This window comes from Myxine glutinosa, chromosome 7 (assembly GCF_964187855.1).
Source record: "Myxine glutinosa chromosome 7, kmMyxGlut1.1, whole genome shotgun sequence".
In the NCBI taxonomy this organism is placed as follows: Eukaryota; Metazoa; Chordata; class Myxini; order Myxiniformes; family Myxinidae; genus Myxine; species Myxine glutinosa.
The window spans coordinates 104370491-104392012 of NC_136267.1; the positions used below are offsets into that span (position 1 = coordinate 104370491).

General features: G+C 42.4%; 1 protein-coding gene across 1 annotated transcript; it reads left to right on the forward strand.

Annotated features, from left to right (window-relative positions):
• The first annotated feature begins 108 nt into the window (after positions 1 to 108).
• ARL6IP6 (ARF like GTPase 6 interacting protein 6) lies at positions 109 to 19545 on the forward strand. Its single transcript, XM_068123127.2, has 4 exons — positions 109 to 404; positions 8602 to 8652; positions 15005 to 15137; positions 17598 to 19545. The coding sequence occupies exons 1-4, from the start codon at positions 203 to 205 to the stop codon at positions 17692 to 17694; spliced, it is 483 nt and encodes a 160-aa protein (XP_067979228.2). The 5' UTR covers positions 109 to 202; the 3' UTR covers positions 17695 to 19545.
• The last annotated feature ends 1977 nt before the right edge of the window (positions 19546 to 21522 follow it).

A 21522-nucleotide genomic window follows, 5' to 3' on the forward strand; every position in this document is an offset into this window, starting at 1 on the left:
CAGATTCGTCGGACAGATTCGGTTGCACGAACATGAATATATTTTTTTTTACGTGGTTATGAAGGATCAGATAATCATGGAGTATACGAGGCTGCCGGTTGTTCGGAAGCACCTGGAGTTTGTTCCGGGTCAGGGTTGGCGGGAGAAGTTCGTTTGCGATTCGTGGCGGTTTCCGAGGGTGCTTCTCGGTGCTGCACTGACTATGGCGTCTTCGAGCCTCAATCGTAGATCGCAGGCCGAGCTGGGCGATTCTGATTCTGATTCTGAGTCGGAGCGCGTTGTTGGGGACGAGCGGCGATTACCGGGCCGGCGGCTCGCAGTGCGGCCCGGTCCGTCTGTCGCCTCTCTCTTGGGGGTTCTTGTTGTCGCCTTCGTCATCTGGTGCACCTACTCCCCCGTTACAGGTGCGTGACGTCATGTGAGCTTCCTGAATACCTTGCACCTGGTGACTGGCCTTTCCATTCCACATTGTACGAATGTCTTTGTTGGACAACATTCCTGGATAGCACTTCTGTGTTACTTTGCAGGTGAAATAATCAGGACATTGAGAGTGAGCACAGAGAAATAAATTAAAGCAGCTGTTAACACAGCACACGTATGTATTGTTATTGTTAACACAGCACACGTATGTATTGTTATTGTTAACACAGCACACGTATGTTATTGTTAACACAGCACACGTATGTATTGTTATTGTTAACACAGCACACGTATGTATTGTTATTGTTAACACAGCACACGTATGTATTGTTATTGTTAACACAGCACACGTATGTATTGTTATTGTTAACACAGCACACGTATGTATTGTTATTGTTAACACAACACACGTATGTATTGTTATTGTTAACACAGCACACGTATGTTATTGTTAACACAGCACACGTATGTTATTGTTAACACAGCACACGTATGTTATTGTTAACACAGCACACGTATGTTATTGTTAACACAGCACACGTATGTTATTGTTAACACAGCACACGTATGTTATTGTTAACACAGCACACGTATGTTATTGTTAACACAGCACACATATGTTATTGTTAACACAGCACACGTATGTTATTGTTAACACAGCACACGTATGTTATTGTTAACACAGCACACGGATGTTATTGTTAACACAGCAGATTCAAATTGGTGTTTAAGGTCACAAAACGACGTCAAACGTTAACTAGAACGGGCACTCGGTAGAGCGCATACCTTCGCCGCAGCTACTGTTCTGTACTTGGCATGGGAGTGTAGGGAACAGAACAGTGAACAGTTTGGTGCTGATTTCATGCAAATCGGATAAGAATTGACCGAGTTATGACAAAAAACGCACATTTTGCAAGGTCGTGACCCCCCTGACCTTTGACCCCCAACCGCTAACAAGGGTAATGTCTTCACTGGGTCATGTCGTATATCACAAGATCGGGCATTGAATTCTGAACATTTTGGCATTAGTTGCATGCCAATTGGATAAAAATTGACCGCGCTATGGTAAAAATACGATTTTGACCTTTTCGTGACCTTGACCTTGACCTTTGACCCGATTGCTCCCAAAATCTAATCAAATGTGTCCCGTATAATAACCAATCATCCCACCAAATTTCATGCAATTCGGTTGAATACTTTTTGAGTTATGCGAATAACATACACACACACACACACACACACAGACATACAAATAAATACACAGCGATCAAAACATAACCTTCCGCTTTTGCGAAGGTAAAAAACGCGAACACCGAACGTCTAACATCGGCGTGGTCGAGCTTGTTTGATACCTTAGTTGAAGAGGATAGTATGACCTGGGTGGGGATACCAGTTAGCAGTTAGCAAATAATGTAAGTATTAAATTATTTAGACTTCAGGCAAAGACAGCCGGTTCGTGAATGACTTGGGTAAAAAACTGGGGAAATGGGAAACGATGAACCAATAAATTCCACATTCCTGTGCCACCTTCAGTCGAACGCTAGCCATTGGCAGCAGGTTCGTGAATGACTTGAACAAAAAAAACATACCCAGTCTGAATGTTGCTATAGGTTAAGAACTGGCGAAATTGGCGAAATTGTCCAGTCAATGGCGAAATTGCAAATGGTGAATCTGTGAATGTCACGGATGGAAACCCTTACGCCATTTCCTCATTCTGCTTTAAACTCAACATCTCTATCTATCTATAATTCCAGTAATCTCTGTGTGTTTGTTTGTTTGTACGTTTGTTTGTTTGTACGTTTGTTTGACTGTGACCGCTGTTTCTCGACAACCACGGGTCCGATATACTTTAAACTTGCCAGGTATATTGCTGGGGACCCGAGGATGTGCCTTTTCAAGGTTTCATATTAATCGGACAATTACTTACCGAGCTATGTCCAAAAAACGATTCAACCAATCAGAGAGCAGCGAGCTATCGCGTGTGCCGAACGTGGCGAACACACTCTGCCTCGGATGGCACATTTGAGAGCGTATTCATTTATTTCACGTTTGCAAACTATGTTGGTGCTATGTTGGCGTTAAACTATGTTTTAAAACTAATAAAAACCCCGGGGGGATTGTCACTGTACTCGCAAGCCGTTCGCCGTTCGCTTTGGCGTTGCGAATGGACCAAAACATTTCATGCACCAAACCATTTCATGTAAAGCGTTCGCCGTTCGCTTTGGCGTTGCGAATGGACCAAAACATTTCATGGACCAAACCATTTCATGTAAATAGAGGGGGGGATATAATTTTAGATATAGATATAGTACGGGCATGCCCTAGTCTATCTATAATTCCAGTAATCTCTGTGTGTTTGTTTGTTTGTACGTTTGTTTGTTTGTACGTTTGTTTGTCTGTGACCGCTGTTTCTCGACAACCACGGGTCCGATATACTTTAAACTTGCCAGGTATATTGCTGGGGACCCGAGGATGTGCCTTTTCAAGGTTTCATATTAATCGGACAATTACTTACCGAGCTATGTCCAAAAAACGATTCAACCAATCAGAGAGCAGCGAGCTATCGCGTGTGCCGAACGTGGCGAACACACTCTGCCTCGGATGGCACATTTGAGAGCGTATTCATTTATTTCACGTTTGCAAACTATGTTGGCGCTATGTTGGCGTTAAACTATGTTTTAAAACTAATAAAAACCCCGGGGGGATTGTCACTGTACTCGCAAGCCGTTCGCCGTTCGCTTTGGCGTTGCGAATGGACCAAAACATTTCATGCACCAAACCATTTCATGTAAAGCGTTCGCCGTTCGCTTTGGCGTTGCGAATGGACCAAAACATTTCATGGACCAAACCATTTCATGTAAATAGAGGGGGGGATATAATTTTAGATATAGATATAGTACGGGCATGCCCTAGTATTTTCAATCCAAACAACATCATCCCGATCACAAATTAATACTATGGTTGCCGCATAATATTCCTGTCCCCATAAGTAACCTTAAAATAATTTTCACACATTGTTTATTGCATCGCTGTGTTATTTGTGTTATTTTTCTGTTATTTTTCTGTTATTTTTCTGTTGTATTACTGTTATTTTTCAACATCATCTCCATTGCATTCAATGCATTTTTCCCAGTCCATGGATTCCTCTAGAAAGGCCTGGATTCTTCGAGAAATTGCTTGGATTCCTAATTGCCTAAAATTGCCTGGATTCCTAAGGCCTGGATTCCTCTAGAAAAATATAATATTTTGGCTGCATGTGTAGCTCTTCGTGCACCGTCTCTTGGACCTCTTCGTCGGATCGGAAAGTGGTTCCACCAAACGCCTCTTTAAGTGGCCCAACGATGTGGTAATCCGAAGGGTGTGACACAAAGGATTTTCCTATCACACGAACCCGGGTTACACTCCCCCTAAAATAGAATAATTAATTCTGTAAAATGATTAAAAATCACGGGGCAACCCGGGTTACCGCGTGGTGGATCAAATACTGTTCTAGACGGCATTGCCCTATGGGCTTCGTCGTAAAAACGTTGATAAAGACGCATTTAAATTAATTCATTTTAAAACATTGTCAGTGGTTGCTAGGAGACACAGTTCGATCACGTGGGAATGACATCCTGATTCGGTGATAAGCAAAATGGACATGCTGTATAATGTGCAAATCGCACATTATGCATTTATCTGCAAGGTAAGGTGTGCATGATTTAATGTATCCTTGGTTACAATAATTCATGGACTAGTGTTTGTGTTTGTTTGTTTGTTGCGCTACTTCTCCAGCAGTTCTGGGCCAATTGCATCCAGACTTGCTACATAGGGTCAGCAGTAGAGGTGAGGGTGTTTTTACCCTGCGCTCGCAAAGCGAAAATCAGGGTTAGGCATTTGGTTAAGTACGTGTGTACGTGTGGCGTACGTGTGTCTCTGCATTTAAAAAAAAATCTATTTTCTCAGCAACCGTTGGTCCAATTGACAAAATTTTACTCTAGGAGCACCTCCGCCTGTAGATTTTTTTCATTCTTTTTAACGTCATGGGTCACGTGGTGTGGACGCCATCTTGGAAAAACGTTACACCACTATAGCTCCGAAACAGCTCGATGCAAAAAAATTGAAACAAGGCTCATTCTGAAGTACTCCACATGGGGAATAAGATATGTTAATGATGATGTCATCGGTGCCTTCATTATGACGTCATAATTTGACAAGTTCAACGCTTGATCTGATCAGTATGAAAAAAAAAAAATTCTCTGCAACTGTTAGTCCAATGGATACAAAACTTTTGACCATAGGAGCACCTCCTTTATAATTTTCAATGATAATTATGATGTCATAGGTCATGTGGTACAGGTGCCATCTTGGAAAAGTCAAAAAAACGGTGCACCTCTGTCTCCAAAACCGCTCCATGGAAAAAATTGAAATGAGGCTCATGATAAAGAACTCCATTTGGGTAATAAGTGTTGTTAGCGATGACGTTATTGGTGCCTTAATTATAACGTTATAATTCGGCAGGGATAACGCTTAGTCTGATCAGTTTGAAATTTATTGAGTGTGATCTCTGCAACAATTATATAACAGAATATAAATTTATGATGTATCGCTCACGTGGTCTGGCAGCCATATTGGATCAAAGAAAAGAAAAACAAAAAACCTTCAAAAACAAGAGTTGAATCGCACCAAGTTGACTGTGCAGCATAAGTAATCTATGAATACCATCTAGTTATCTTTGCCAATTGTCTTGGGAGAGTTGGAGGGGACCTGGAGAGAGGTGAGATGCCAATTGTCTATGTAAATATGTATCATGTAGCGCCACCTTCAGGTGGGAGAGGGTATCGCAAGGCCCCACTCAGTACAGTATTCCTGTCCCCACGTTTGCCAGGTGTTTTGAATTATAAGATGTAGCATGTTTTTGCTTCATGCAAATAACCACGGTTATTTTCTTTTTCAGGAGCGATTGAGCTCTCAGTTGCCTATATTCTGCCCAAATAAATATGCATATATATATGTATATAGATAAATATTTTTTATCCAGAATCGAGGCTCGTGTAAGAGCTAACACATTGAACATGAAAACGTGCACAGACACATAAAACATGCAATGAAGGGAGTGGGAGACAAGAGGGGAAGAGAGAGGGAAGCACACGAGCACAACAACAGTATAGTCCAGTCAAAATGTGAATGGACCCGCCACTAATTGCAAGAGAAACGAAGTAATACTTTTCTGAGACCTTGATGTCTACTAAATATCTGCCCAAAATTATACTTAAATATATTGAGTGGAACATGGTTTTTCAGGTTCTTTCCGATTTGGGAACTTTTCGGACTACCGCAATGTTTGGAAATTAAATATATGACAATATCACTCTTAATAATACACCAAATCAACTCTAAATTATTTATTTAACCATGTTTGAATACACTACCACAACTATTTGTACCCAATGTCCTTCTGTCCGTTCACAATATTTAACACGTCACTTCGTCTCTTCCATGGTCACTATCATCAGCATCCTCGAAAACGTCCACTGATTCGTCTGCATTTGCACAAATACCTCTGCACTCCCTACATGCAAATGTGCAAGGCAGCCCAAGTTTCCGATAACCACAACGTTTATCACTGCAACCACCCTTGCAAGAACACCTAACCAGCTTTAGGAGATAGTCTGGTGCTGCAGCGAGGTCAGAATGCATAGGGATCATCCTGGTGTCCATGATCCTCCATCCCCAGTCAAGCGGGTTGAGTTTGTGTCCTTTCCACTCCTGAACCTGTTGGAATACCCGTAGGCTGTGATATTTGGAAGCTGAGCTCGTGGGCGGAAGTACCCGTGGGTGAAACGATGTTTTGTTTATTGTCACCTTAGCATGAAATTTTGCTACCCTCAATTCGTTCAAATTGTCTGATGGTTTGCCTCCGTACACACAAACCATTGCTCTGTCTCCTGCAGCAATGACCTCATCCTGTGTTGACTCTTTATTGCCGAAAATTATGGCCTCTTGCTGGAACATTTCATTGTCCTTGAACAGTGAGTCCAGTGCCTTTGCCGATCCCAAAGACCCTTGATGTCGTGTCGCATCCCAGGTACGCATGGATGAAGAGAATGTTTTCACAGACAGTATCACCCAGAGCCTCTCTGACTTTGCCAATGTCCAAGTATTGTCTTGGATTCAATGAACCCTTTTTCGGCTCCGACATCAAGTAGAGAGTGTGCGCAGTAGTCTTGCGAAAATAGTAGCACAGTAGTATCAACAAGTCAGTGTCTTTGCCAACAAGAACAGTGTTGGATTTTGAAGAGCTACAAACTGCAGTTGTTGCTATGAGTAGGTCCGCATCCCCACTCACATGAAGCACTTCACAATGAGATTCTTCCAGTTTCTTACCAAGAATGTCGATGAATTGTTGCTTGTTCTCCTTGTTCCGAAGAAACTCTTCCTTCTTGACAGAAAGCGTCATGGTTTGAGAAAAAGATACCTTCACTGATGGTCGCTCACCCCTTTTCTGATGGGCACAGTCTTTCGTTGAGGGACCTTCACGATAGCCATCAAACACGACGATAGCATGCCCGTAATGCCTTCTAACATATTTCAGGTAGCGGTCAAGAATATCCTTGTACTGTTCACCTGACTGCCACGGTATGCGCTGCAATAAGGCACCGCCATCGAGTACATATTGTATATCGGACGGTTGTGCAGTATCGGCAGGTGCCAAGGATTTGATTGCTGAGGCTAACACTGGCTTATTGGCGGACAGCAAGGCATATTTGGTCTCGAACAAAGATGGAGGATATGTGCATAACTCACAAAGGAGTGCTTTGGATAAGTCTCCTACTTCAGTGCCAGCGATCACAAGTCTCTGGAAGAGTAACTGAGGGTCGATATTGATGTCTCCGTCTGGTGTCTTCATTGCAGACTCTGAGTCCATAGTTATGGCTTGAGCCTTCTTCTTGAAGCTGTATTCAAGCACACGTTTACCACTCATCTGGCCCAAGAGCCTTTCTCCCACAGTTTGCGCCTCATCAACATTCACCGTTGTCTGGGAAACTATACCAGTGAAAATGTTGTGAAGAGTATCGTCGTCTTGAAAGGGATCCCTCTCATGAAGAAACTCAAGCATTTTCTGGGTATCAGAATTTCTGGGTATATAAATTAAATATAATACGACACATTCACAATGACCATAGCGTTTAACTGTCCTCAGCACACTGATCAAATCTCTCACTGCAAGCGTCACTCCACCTCTCGTTCACGGCTCTCGTTCAATCTGAAAATAAAGTATGATCCACTCATTATAATTGAGTATAATTTTATGTATTTGTTCAGAGGATCGACAGGTTTCAGAAAAATATCATTTTTTTTCTCTTGCAATTAGTGGTGGGTTAGGGGTAAAAGTTTGCTAGAATGACTGGACTAGTAGAGAACAGGGATATCTGTAGATCTGTGGAAGGGGGACGGCTGGAGGAGGGAGGCGTACACGGTATAAAGCAAAAGAACACTACTAGGAATTTCACTACTAAGAATATGTATGTTCCAGAAGAACGTGTTGCATGCTTAGAACAAGGTCGCCCATAGGGTGGCTACTCTGCTAGTTGCTATTTAATGGAATATGAATATATAATTATATGTAAGACCCTCTAACAAAGAAGGTTGGCATCTGCAGGTAAACCTATATGTTATGAATAGAACGTTTGAAGCATGAGGTTGCATTGCCGGTTTGGACTGACTGTTTGGACACAGCTGAGGTTGTGGACACTGCTGACTAATGCGGTCCCATGGCTGAGGTAGTGGACAGTGTTTGGAGAGACTATATGTTCTTCACCATCGGTTCCTGGTGGAAGTAAAGCTACCTGTCCATGGAGTATTGCCGGAAAAGAAGGCTATGCCCAAAAAATGGAAATTATTGGTACGCAGCCATTAGCGACACCTGACAAAGGACTGGCACACCGAGGTTTTGCCTCGAGAATAGTCCATTGAGGGTGAACAGTTTGCTGGGGATCAAGACTTGGGCTTGGGGGAGGGAGGGAGGGTTAGTTGGGTGGGGTGGATGGACTGGGTCTGCGAGCAGTATATTTGATTGATCAACATGATGTAAAATGCAGTACTCAGATGAGGACATCAAATCAAGGTAATCTGTTCAATGTAATGTTGGTTTTAAATTGATTTTGGAATTATTTTGTTATTGTTGTGTGTATCTTACAGATGAGAAGGTGCCCAGCAGTGATGAAATTCCAACACTGCGTTTTGTTTTTGGTAAGTCAAACTTTATCAGATGAGTTTTTTTTTTCTTCAGATTTTCCCCTTCACTCCTATTTGCACACTGACATTCTGGGCTGAGATACGTGCACTAATCTCTGAGATGTCTAGCCTGGGTTTGAACCCCGGCACTCCTATAAGCTGTCATCATATACATTCATTCCTTGGACAATTCAAATTGGCAAATGTGACCTGATGGGTTTGCTCTCCATCTGTCTGTCCGTCCCACCTGTGGTTTTTGCACTTTTCCCCCTTACCCTTTAACATATTTGACTGAAACTTGGTACATGGCTTTATGATTATAAGTTACAGAACAAGTTCGAGTTTCAGGGTGTTTCATCAATTTGAGTAATGCCCTTTTTGGACTTAGAAAATATCACATCAGTCGGGGACATGTATTGCAAAGCAATTCTCCCAGTTATTAATATAAATGTAAGTTGTATCCCTTTTTTATTTTTTATTTGAAAACGTTATAAGGCACACTGAATGTCTTTTGACATGTTAATACCATATTACAAACTTCAGAATATACCCCAAAATGGTTGAAAAAAATGAAATTAGTGGAGTCCTGTATAGTATGACAGACCGTTCACATCATTATCAAAGAAGCAGCCATGTTGCCCATGTGAAAGTACCAGTAAACAATACACCTTCAATAAAAGAATGTTTGACAAATACAACACTTCTTATTTCGAGTGGCATGTCTGAAATGTTGGTTTATGACACCGAGCTGTTAGCTCGGTTTGCTGTTTTCAGTCAACCTCAGGTCCTTGTGGTCAGGTGCTGTAGTTCTTGCCATCCTCCCTCTAGACTCAAGAGTCCAGTCAATGTAATGTACTTGCTTGGATGCAGAATCGCTTGGTCATCGGCGTAGGCAAGTTTGGTACCTGTTGTCCTAGGGAGGTCTGATGTGTACATGTTGAACAGCAAGGGTTCTAAAACTGCACCTTGTGGAAATCTTACACAAAATGATCTGCCGTCTGGTGGAGGCCACACTCGCATTCGTGTGAGTCAACAAAGTCCCAGGAGAACATGTGATGTAATCTGGAAACACCTGTCTGGAGCCGGTTAAGGGGACACCATTCCTTCCTAGGCAGATCAAAATCAAGGGGCTTTGTGGAATAGGGAAGGTGTTGTAGACAGCTGCTGGGTTGGTAGGTACGCTAATGCGTCATCTGCCATGTGTGTTTGCTCAGGCATCGTCTTCTGTAATATAGGTTTGAGCCACTCTAGTGAAGGGCTTGCAGCTCTTCAATCATTGGGGGATGGAGAGAGAGGAGGATGGGGGCAGGGGGAGAGATGGCAGCGGTAGATATTCTCTTAGCTTGTCATTCAGGTGGTGGTTGTGGTTCTGAGATGCATTGAGGACTGCTTGTCTAGTGATGGCAGTTCTCCTATTGTGATGATGGATGGATGCCTGCAAAGACTGGGAGGTGGTAGGTGGAAGTATCATGTATGGTGAAGGCATCCACTGATGACCCTGAAGGAAGACTTGAGGTGCACATCTACCTTCTTGGTGTGGTAGCTCCTTTCTCATGCGGACATGCAGTATTCTGCAGGGGTGTGAACCAGGACAAATGTTGAGGTCTGTCAGGTAGTAAAATCAGCTCCTCAGTCGTGGCCAGATTGTCTGTGGATACGGTCAACTCTTGCAGCTGTTTTCCCTGTTACCTTCTCTGCATGCTGCCTGAAGGACAGGGACCAGTCTATTTGCACACAAAGGTAGGTATAAGCATGCGTGAAGGGAAGCCGGATGTTATTTCGCTGGACTTTCTAGCTGCCTGTCTGCGTTACTCATCTGAAGGTGGAAAAGCAGACTGACTTCTGTACGTTGAGACATAAGCACCATTGGTGGTAGTAGCGGTCCATGGAAGCAACTCCTCTACTGAGAGTGGCCTTAACTTCCTCAAAAGACTTGCTTGGATGCAGAATCGCTTGGTCATCGGCGTAGGCAAGTTTGGTACCTGTTGTCTTAGGGAGGTCTGATGTGTACATGTTGAACAGCAAGGGTTCTAAAACTGCACCTTGTGGAAATCCATTCATAAGGCTGTGGGTTCTACTGGTTTGTCTATCAAGGTTGATTCTGAAGCAGCGATTGCAGATCAAGACTTTGATAAAGTGGACTAGGTGGTTGTTCTGCATCTTCAACAGCAGGTCACGGTGCCAAACTGTCATATGCTGAAGACGAGTCAAAGAAGACAGCCCCGCATTTCTCATTTGATTCATTTCTCGTTTCTCTCCCTATTTAGATCATGAAGACCAGGTTTTAGCTCAATAATGTCAGCTAGAACCTGGTATTCAGAGCTATGATTCTTCCTGAAGCCTGCTTATTCTGGTGGGAGTGCGATCCTGTTAAGGACGAGCCTCTCAAGGATCATGAATGGGGCAGTTAGCAGCGATATCGGCCTCTAACTCTTTGGGATGTTTCTGGGCTTGGTGGGTTTTAGGAAGGCCACAACATTGGCCCTCTTTCAGAGCTTTGGAATCTTGAGTGAGGGAAAGCAGTAGGACATGAAGTAATTAAGCCAGTGGAGTAGATGAGTACTGGCATTCTTCAACTACTCTGCATGAATATTATTAGGTCCAGGTGCTTTCCTAAATTTCAGGCTTTCCAAGGCAAACTTGAATTTCTTTGTACTGAATGCCTCAGCCAATCCACAGTCAGCAGATGGTGCTGTCCTGAAGTGCTTCAGTTTGGCATTTACTTTGAGGGAAAATGCGCTGTCTGGGTTGAGGCAGTGACCATTGCTGATTGTGATGCGTGTTCTTGGTATAGAATCGGGATATTGGGTACGCTTGCTTCTTTGAGATTTTTAGACACAACACTAAAACAATTGGATTTCCTTTGGTGTAGCTGTGCCAATAGCAGTACAGCATAAGCTAGCAGTAACCTGCATCATCATGTTCTGCGAGGCATATGTCCTCTTCTTACTTCTGCCACCAAATGAGGATGTAGGTTATGTTTTCACCCCTCTGTTTGTCTGTCTGTCTGTCTGTCTGTGGAAAGGATATCTCAAACTGTTGTGGAAGGATTCGGATGAAACTTGGCAGACAGGTTGGATGTGTGACATGGTCGAATTGATAAGATTTTGGTGAAGATCTGTATACTATAATTTTAAAAAGTGATTCTTCATCACCGAGAGATAGTGCCAAAATCGATACATACCACAATGTCTCAAAAAGTTATGAATGGATTCGGACAAAACTTGATTGACAGGTTGGGTGTGTGGCAAGGACGAATAGATTAGATTTTGGTGAAGATCCGGAGCTGGATACGAGATCTGTTTTTTTAAGTCATTGTTCACCATTGAGATATTGGGCCAAAAACTGTATATAGCACGATATGTCGAAGTGGACATATTAAGCCTATTGGATTCTGGTTAATGTTTGGATATAGATCTGGCCTATCGGTGGAATACAAAACGTAAACTGCTCAGCCTGGCAGATGCCTGCACTCTGCCGAGTGACGTTCTAGTTACTCCCGCCAGGGAGTAATGCATTCGATCGTGTGTGTGTGTGTGTGTGTGTTCGTGTGTTTGTGAACAAGATATCTGGAAATGTTTTGAACGGATTTGGATGAAAGTTGGTGGGATGATTGCCCTTGGGATAAGGAAGAATTGATTAGTTTATGGTGAAGCTCAGGATATTATTCCGGATCCAGGAATTTTTTGAAGGATTTTTTACCATTGAAAGATAGGGCTCAGCGGCGGCCACCCACGGCGGGAGTATGCGCTCTACTGAGTGGCGTTCTAGTTGTTTTTTTTTCTGTAATATTTTTGGAGATATAGATTAACCCTTTGGGAAGTACAAAAAAAAATAGATATCTGCGATCATCAATGGTAAGCCCTCCCCCAGTGCCTACAATCCATTGGCCATAATTTTGTCGGACCACCATATGACGTTGACCTTCAACATTTAGGGATATCTATCTATAATTCCAGCAATCTCTGTGTGTCTGTGTGTCTGTGTGTCTGTGTGTCTGTGTGTCTGTGACCGCTGTTTCTCGACAACCACGGGTCCGATATACTTGAAACTTGCCAGGTATATTGCTGGGGACCCGAGGATGTGCCTTTTCAAGGTTTTAAATTAATCGGAGAAGTACTTACCGAGCTATGTCCAAAAAACGCTTCAACCAATCAGAGAGCAGCGAGCTATCACGTGTGCCGAACGTGGCGATCAGACTCTGCCTCGGACGGCACATTTGACAGCGTATTCATTTATTTCACGTTGGAAAACTATGTTGCCGTTAAACTATGTTTTAAAACGAATTCAAACTGCGATTAAATTAAAACGATTCATCGTAACTGCGATTTGCGAACTTCCGGACAGTGAAGACTTCACTTCCGGCAGCCAATCACAGAACGCTTTGTTGCGTAGGCGTGGCCGATGTGAGACGAGCGGAGCTGAGCGCGTTACGAGCTGACCGCCATTACGGTACGTAATTCGATTTCTTATGCGCATTATTTCTCCCAATTCAGTCAGAGCGAAGGGCGGAAGCGAAGAGCGTTGTTTTTTTTGTTTACGGGCGTACGGGCGGGGTAGAGCGTACGGGTAGCGTTTTTTTTTTTTTTGGCAAGGAACGGGCACCCACGTACGGGCAATGCCCTAGTCTATCTATAATTCCAGTAATCTCTGTACGTTTGTACGTCTGTACGTCTGTTTGTCTGTGACCGCTGTTTCTCGACAACCACGGGTCCGATATACTTTTAACTTGCCAGGTATATTGCTGGGGACCCGAGGATGTGCCTTTTCAAGGTTTCATATTAATCGGACAATTACTTACCGAGCTATGTCCAAAAAACGATTCAACCAATCAGAGAGCAGCGAACGATCGCGTGTGCCGAACGTGGAGGACACACTCTGCCTCGGATGGCACATTTGAGAGCGTATTCATTTATTTCACGTTTGCAAACTATGTTGCCGTTAAACTATGTTTTAAAACTAATAAAACCGAATTTGCGATTCATTCGCTTTCCTGCGCGTTTGTGCACGCGATGGCGATTTCTTTACCAAACTCCGGAAGCCGTTCGCTTTGGACCAAACCATTGCATGTAAATAGAGGGGGGGGATTGTCACCGTACTCGCAAGCCGTTCGCTTTGGACCAAACCATTTCATGTAAATAGAGGGGGGGGATATAATTTTAGATATAGATATAGTACGGGCAATGCCCTAGTACTGTAAATAAAGAAAACGTGTTCCTATCTACAATCTATCTATAGAACTCGAGATCATGAAAATCAGAGGAAATTTATTCAAGTTGTGATCAAAAAGGTGTTTTTGTTAATAAGGTCACAATCCGAAAAAAGTATGTCAAGGACACTAATCAAATATCAGGTGCACACCTTCAGTGCAGGTACACTATTATGAAGTAAGAACATCTAGGAAGGCCTAGCAGTCATAAAGATTCCGCATTGGCAAAATTGAGCGATGAGAGAAAATTAACTTTATTTTTTTTCCATACCGTCATTTGACATTGACCTTTCACTCGGAGCGGTGTGATGTAAATTAAGTGTAAATGCGCCTTTCTCTAGGTTATATAGAGATGGCAATTTAGTTCTTATCGGACAAACTCTACTCGAGTTATTGTGAAAAATGTTAAAATGTCTATAATGAAATGTCTTCACCATGCAGAAACCAATGACACAAAACACGCTGCCAACATGACCAAGGAATTAATCAAGGTAAAAGTGGAAGATTTTAGACTGGCCAAGTCAAATCCCCTGGCAAGGTCAAAATAAATTGTCATCCCTGCATTTTTCATATTTTCCATTATTCATGCAAAGTTTAATTCCAAAAGTCCCAGCCGGCACCGAGATGCAGTTCAGACATTGGCAGAAAAAATAAAAAAATAAAAACCTAAATGTACTCATGAGGATCAAAGAAACTGACGTACCATTAAAATTGGGGGACACTAATCGTGGAAACAAACCCTACCACAGGTATTCTTCCCCAATCCTAAATGGGGAGGCTTAATTAGTTTCTTATTAGCAAACATATACATGGGTGGCAGATTGAGGTTCGGTGTACCTTGACCACGATTATAGAGTAAGATGGAGTTGGATTTGGTGGTGGGGAATATTGATGCAGTTCGCGAACCGAGCGCGGCATGATACACCGCCCAAATAAAGTGAAGTGTTTATTGATATTGAACTTGAACGTGGCTAAGGGACGTGTATTTCACAGCAATTCTCGCTCTTCATTATTCTAAACATCTCTCAGATCACCTCACAATTGCCATTGTGGTATAGAGGTGTTTTTTTTTTTTTGGTTTGTTTTTCCCATCCTGTAATTGCTTTTTAATGAAATTGTGAAATCTCTATTATTATTATTATTATTATTATTCCTCAGGGATTGGACTGGCTGCATTTTTATCCTTGTGTGCTGGCCTATCTTGCTGCACGTTCTCCTGGAGCCTTGCCTACTTTGATTCATTTGAACCTGGAATGTTTCCTCCTACACCACTTTCTTCTGTTAGAATCAGGTAACAAGAACCTTCGATTCTCAGAAATTGATGCAAACGTGTTGAAAAAGAAGGGGTTTGCTGGTGGGGTGAAACCAGAGGTGGGTAGGGGACATGAGAGTAAGCAAGATAAATGTCAGTTATCAGAGATCAGAGATAAATGTTAAATGTCAAGATAAATTGAATCAGAGAAAAATGACGATTTTTGTGATGAAACATGAGGGCTGTTGCAGACAAAAATATTATTTTTTAAATCTCTGGCTCGTATATTGAGCGTATACTGAAAAGATACTCTTGATCGGCCAATGATAGTGGGTTGTGTTAATTGGCATGGGTTCTTTGACTTGAGCACTGCTGGAAAAACAAGACGGCCTCCTCCTTAGTTCACCCTCCATCCATACTTATAAGATTTTCTTCCCTCATTACTACTCCACAAGCCAACCCGTTCCTTTCCGAGGTTTCATTTTTTATTCCCTCTCCCTCCATCCTTCTTTCCGTCTATACTGTGCTCGTTTCATTGCTCTTTCATCCCTTGTTTTTCACTTCATGTTCTTTCTTTAGTTGTGCTCGAGCTTCTATCGAGTTTTTGTTCACACCTGTGTCTTTCTCCAATCTACTCCCAACCCTCCCTAATATTCTCTCAGGATTCCTCTTGCCCATTCTTCCTTCCTCCAAGTGCCCCCCTGTTATGCCCCTCTGCCCTGATTTTGGTGTTTCCCCACTTTACTCTGTTTTAGCTGTGCGGGACTGCTCTGATCTATTATATTGTAGTATTCTCTATTTTATCTATACAATGTTCTGTTCTGTTCCATTCTGTATTATACTCCATTCTGTTCTGTGTTCTACCTCTTATACAGGCGTCTTGACTTTGTATCAAAAATTGTTAGATGTGAATGATTCTTCCACAATGTGCTCGAGTACACTTGCATTTATTTTTTTTGCACCAAGTTATTACTGATGGGATAGAGAGTGTCGTAGTCGTATTGGCTTTACACAGTGCTTGAGTGGGAGAGCGTTTATTCTAGGCCGAGAAAATGTCATGATGATGTACCTGCCTTCCCACCAATTCCCATCCATTCCAAAGATCCAGCATTATATCATGCTATTATCCGACAAAAAAAAAACCCATAAGAAATCCAAATTTAGATTTTCTGGAAGACTTGCTCAAATTGCTAATGCCTTTCTCCCAAATATATTATTCCATTAGTTGATGCAAAGCTAGAAATGTATTCTATATATAGCAAGCTTGCATTAACTTACAGGATGCTGAGATTTTGGAATGAACTACAGAAATGCCATCTTATCTTCTTGTCATCAGAAAGTTAATTTGCCCAATGGAAACATTTTTGGACATATTTTGGAAAAGTATATAAATGGTGAAGAAGCTTTTGAATACACTATATGTTTTGACAGGGTTATCTACATATTACTTGTTAGTAAGAGTGGTGGTGGGCATGGGAAAATTTTTTGCAGAGTAGTGTAACTTGGCCAGGCAAGAGAATTCCCCCCTTTCTCTTACCTGGCCAAGTTACACTACTTCTTACTTCGCCTTCTGAACAGCACTTTTAACGATCGGTTAAACCAGGGGCATTTTTTTTTTTTTTTTTTAATCTGCAAGCTATTTTGAAAAGGGAACTTCTTACTTCCACCATCTTCTGGGAAAATGTGGAGAAGAAAGTTTGCATTAAATATTTGCGAAATGTTTTTGTTTCATTGTGTTTTCTCTTTTCTTATTTTTATTTTCTCTTTTTGTACTTTCATTGTTTGTACATTTGTACACTGTTTGTACATTTGTACATTTCATTGTTCTCCCCCTTGTACATTGTTTGTTACCTCCGCCACCTAAGGTGGACGAAGTTTATGTTTTCACCCCTGTTTGTTTGTTTGTTTGTCTGTCTGACTGACTGTCTATCTGACTGTGGGCAGGATATCTTGAAACATTTTGGACAGATTCCGATTAAACCTGTTGGACAGGTTGGGTGTGTGACGAGGATGAAATCATTCGATTTTGGTTAAAAAAAAAATCTGGTTCTGGATACGAGACATTTTAAATTTTATAAGTGACTCTTCACCATTAAGAGATGAGGCCAAAATGATGTATAAGCACGGCGTCTCAAAGTTGCTGACGAGTTGTGACAAAACTTGATGGATTACTTGGGTAGGTGACAAGATTTTGGTTAAGGTTCGATTCAGATCCGGCCTATCAGTGGGATCCTGATCCCAGCCACCTCCTCACAATGCTTTAGAAGCTGGGGTGAGGTTTCACCATGTTAGGATGCAGATCCGGCCTATCGGTGGTATACAAAATGTAAACTATTCAGCCTGGTGGATGTATGCGCTCTTGCGAGTGCTGTTGTACTTTGTCATAGTTCATGTGGAAGGTTGATATATTTTGTAATGTCTACTATAAAGGTGTCATTTTGTTGCAATTGATTATGGTGTGGATGTAACCCAACCTGTTCACGATCTTCTGTCTTGCAGGAAGATGACTGGCCACTCATTCCACATGGTGTACACTATGGCAATACTGAATGGCCTCATTATGACTATAATCACCTTTTGGTGGATCTACCAATAACTTGGCAACACCAGCGTATGATCGCCTTCTCAACAGCACTTTTAACTATCGGTTAAACCAGGGACACTTTATTATTATTTTTTTAATCTGCAAGTTATTTTGAAGAATCCTTGCCATAATTTTGTGTGCACTCCCAATTATTCCATGTTGTCTTCAATGGCACTTGTTACGGATCCCGGATTTAGAGGAGTTACTATTCATGTCATTGCTTATTAATGTTTATTCTATTAAAGGTTGTTGTGGTTAAAGGGTTAGAGAGGCTCCGGATAACAGGAGACCGGAAACAGGATAGTGAACCGGAAGAAGAAAAAAGACACGAGGTCCGGGAGAAGCGGCGATCTTCCTCTTCCTCGCCCAGCTCCGACGCGAGCGGTGTCGATATTTAGCAGTGTAGGGGGACGCTGCGTTTGAAAGCCCGTCTGGCGAAAGGAGTTACCTGCGCGGGGTAATTACTGATTACACGTCAAGTGCCGTGGGTTCGTGCACGGAACCAAGCGTCCGGCACAGTTCGCCTCGACGTCTACAAGGACGCGTACGGGTCGCACCTTGGGCCTCGCGCGCTTTGCCAGCCGCGCTTTGCTTTTGCCTGCTTGGCTGTGCAAGGAGGAGGGCGCTGCAGCAGTTGTTCCCGGTACGTGACGTGCACGTTTGGAGCACGTCAGCCAGGGGTCCGTTCAACCGCCCGTGTGTGGAGAAGTCGACCTTCACCTTGGCCAGGAGGGGCCCAGAGACATTGTGAGGGACAGTGACCATTGAGGGGTCGTGAGTGGGGAAAGGGGGGACATACATGAGATGGCCATCTTAGTAATATTGGTGATTGATTATTGATGGTTGTTGATTGATTGGGGAATATATTATTGATGAATCCGGATCCTTGGTGTGGGGTTTCTTATTGACTTGAATTGTTGTGTCTTTCATATTGATTGCGTTACGAAAGCGTATAAATCATAGATCTTTCTGGCGGAGTTCCTCTCCCGGTCCGGGGGTCACCGAGACCAGGTAGTCACCGGGAGGACCACGTAACACACTGAAATATTGTCCTCCAGGAGAAAATGCCACTTTATTTGCAAAGATGCAGGAATTTGTATTTTGCTTTTGATAATAAAATTACTTTTGCTTTGGCAGTTTAGCTTTTGGCAGTTTAAAAAGTTTACTTTTTCCAAGCAGGTCAAAATCCAATCGTGTAACTCAGGACTCTATATGTCCCCTCTTCCTGGTTTTATCCCCCCCCCCCCCCCCCCACTAGTCTACTCCTTGTACTTTTTCTAGTCTGCATAACCCATCCCTTTACTCATCCACCCAGGTTGACATTTACCAACGAATGCAGATTGTGTGGTCATATTTGTTTATGTTAACTTATAACAACTACCTGCTTTTGTAACATTGTATAAAGTTGTGATAGTGGTTGCAATGCATTAGTTTTTGAAACAAGATACCAAAGTATTAACTAATAAGTTGAGGTGAATGGTATTTAGGAAAGCCTTTTGGCTCCATTATGAGGAAAAAGGCAATGAGCCTACCATTGTGTTTCATTGTACATCATCAATGAAAAGGTAATCGTGTTCTAATCTCTGATGGGTGATTCACTGTTGTTATGATGAATGATCAAGGAAATAATTTTTTACTGATAATGTAATGTCATATTACATTACAGCTTTATAGAAAGTTATCGAGTGAGAAAAAGTCCCAATATGAGTGGACAGGAAGTACCTTTACTGATAGTATGGCTGTTTTTACCCACCTTTTTGTACATTTTATGCACACCTGGAAATATTTTGGAGCTTGTACTATGGAGCTCCATTAGTCCTTCTTTCTCTGAATATTTCTCTGCATTAAATTTTTCTAAATCTTTTCAGGCTGGGGGTGAGATTTTTATTATGATTGCAAAAAACCTTAATAGCTGTTCTCAAGTGTGTAAATTCTTTCCAAACTTGCAGGTAAATGAGGTCACATGGTTGAAAACTTTTTTTGCAATCACTCAAATACAATGACCACTCATTTTTGCATTGTGATGATACATAGGCCTGCCAAAGCAGTTTCCTAGGCTATTGGGCACAAGCCTTGACGGGTCGCCATTCATCCCAGCAAGCTGGTACTCATTTTGCTGATCTTGGAAGGATGATAGTCTGGAAGACTATAGATCCAAGCAAAAACCAAACCAAGGAGTGCAGAAAATCACAACGTTGGTATTTAAGTGGAAAATATAATGAATGTGGACAATGTAAAAAAAATCTAATCAAATAAATAACCACGACAAGCATAAACAAGTGAATCCACTTGGATTCCGCCCAGGTTGGCACATGGAAATTATGATGTAGCATAATTATCATCTCGGGTCAAGATTTGAAATTATGCCATGGTTTTTGTAAAATTGCTACTAGTATTCACATTATGTTCACATTCATTCACATTCACAGGGTCCTCTGGGTCCTCTGGGCATTTGGGTCCTCTGGGTCATTTTCTGGTCTGGGTCTGGCAAATTTTCATTGACATTTGCCCAGTTTCAACTTTTATTGACCCAGAGGGTCATTTGGGTCCTCTGGGTCATTTGGGTCCTCTGGGTCATTTGGGTCCTCTGGGTCATTTGGGTCCTCTGGGTCATTTGGGTCCTCTGGGTCATTTGGGTCCTCTGGGTCATTTGGGTCCTCTGGGTCATTTGGGTCATTTGGGTCATTTGGGTCATTTGGGTCCTCTGGGTCATTTGGGTCATTTGGGTCCTCTGGGTCATTTGGGTCCTCTGGGTCATTTGGGTCCTCTGGGTCATTTGGGTCCTCTGGGTCATTTGGGTCCTCTGGGTCATTTGGGTCCTATATTCCTATCCTATAACATATATATCCTATAACCTATCCTATATATATCCTATATCATATAACATATATCCTATATATCCTATAACATAACATATAACAAATATATCCTATATTATGTACTAGCGAGCGGCCGCGTACCAGCCAAAGGGGTAGCCCATGGTTAGCCTAAATATAGATTTGATGACGTCATGTTTACACATCTGAGCGACAGAAACTGTCTACACATCTGAGCGACAGAAACGTCTACACTGTTGGAGCTTCACTTTTGGAGCGACAGAAATTCCCAGGCAAACGCTATAACGCACCAGGTTTACAACCTGTGCGTTAATAAAGCACACAGACTGAGGTTTAAAAAGATATAATGGATGTCAATAAAACAATGGAAAAATAATTTACTACAATTTTAAAATATGTGGTTAAGGAGGAGCTCAGAGCAAAATGCTGAGGGAGGTTTATCATTTTATCTTAACTCGACAAGCATTTAGCCCAAGAACCAAACCCCAACATATTTATCAACAGTCTCGATGGGGATTAAAGTTATAAGAAACCAGAAGAGCCTATCCATCGCTTGGCTGATGGATAAATTAGTCGTCACGTCTCTTGCTGATAGAAGGCGGAGGGGAAGGAGAGGGAGAGATATACTGCATATACATATATTTGGGGGGGGGGGGGCGGGTGGAGCGGAGGTTGTCAGGCCCCTCCATTTGGGGGGGGGGGGGGGAGACAAAGGGAAGGAGGACAAATTTACCCATGCAAAGAGTGCTTTAACCTCAGCGTTGCCCAGGTAAAGGAAATTGTAGTATCCTCTTCCACCACTAACAGGTACAGGCATGGTACACAGTTACATTGAGAATGTATCCCCGCCCCCTGCCTCACTCTCCCAACCCCCATGCAAAGTTGTATTTGTACCCGAAGTTTGGAGTTTGTAACTTAAAAGACGGGCCGTGCATAAGGACCAAAGCAGACACAATCGCAGAGAGACAATGGTGTTTTTCTATACTAGCATGGATCGGCTCAC

What these genes read in the sequence shown, in the direction of transcription:
- ARL6IP6 (XM_068123127.2), top strand. Translation starts at nt 203, where the DNA reads ATGGCGTCTTCGAGCCTCAATCGTAGATCGCAGGCCGAGCTGGGCGAT. An exon ending in AACACTGCGTTTTGTTTTTG is followed by an intron (nt 8,653 to 15,004) that starts GTAAGTCAAACT and finishes ATTATTCCTCAG; the next exon opens with GGATTGGACTGGCTGCATTT. An exon ending in CTTTCTTCTGTTAGAATCAG is followed by an intron (nt 15,138 to 17,597) that starts GTAACAAGAACC and finishes TCTGTCTTGCAG; the next exon opens with GAAGATGACTGGCCACTCAT.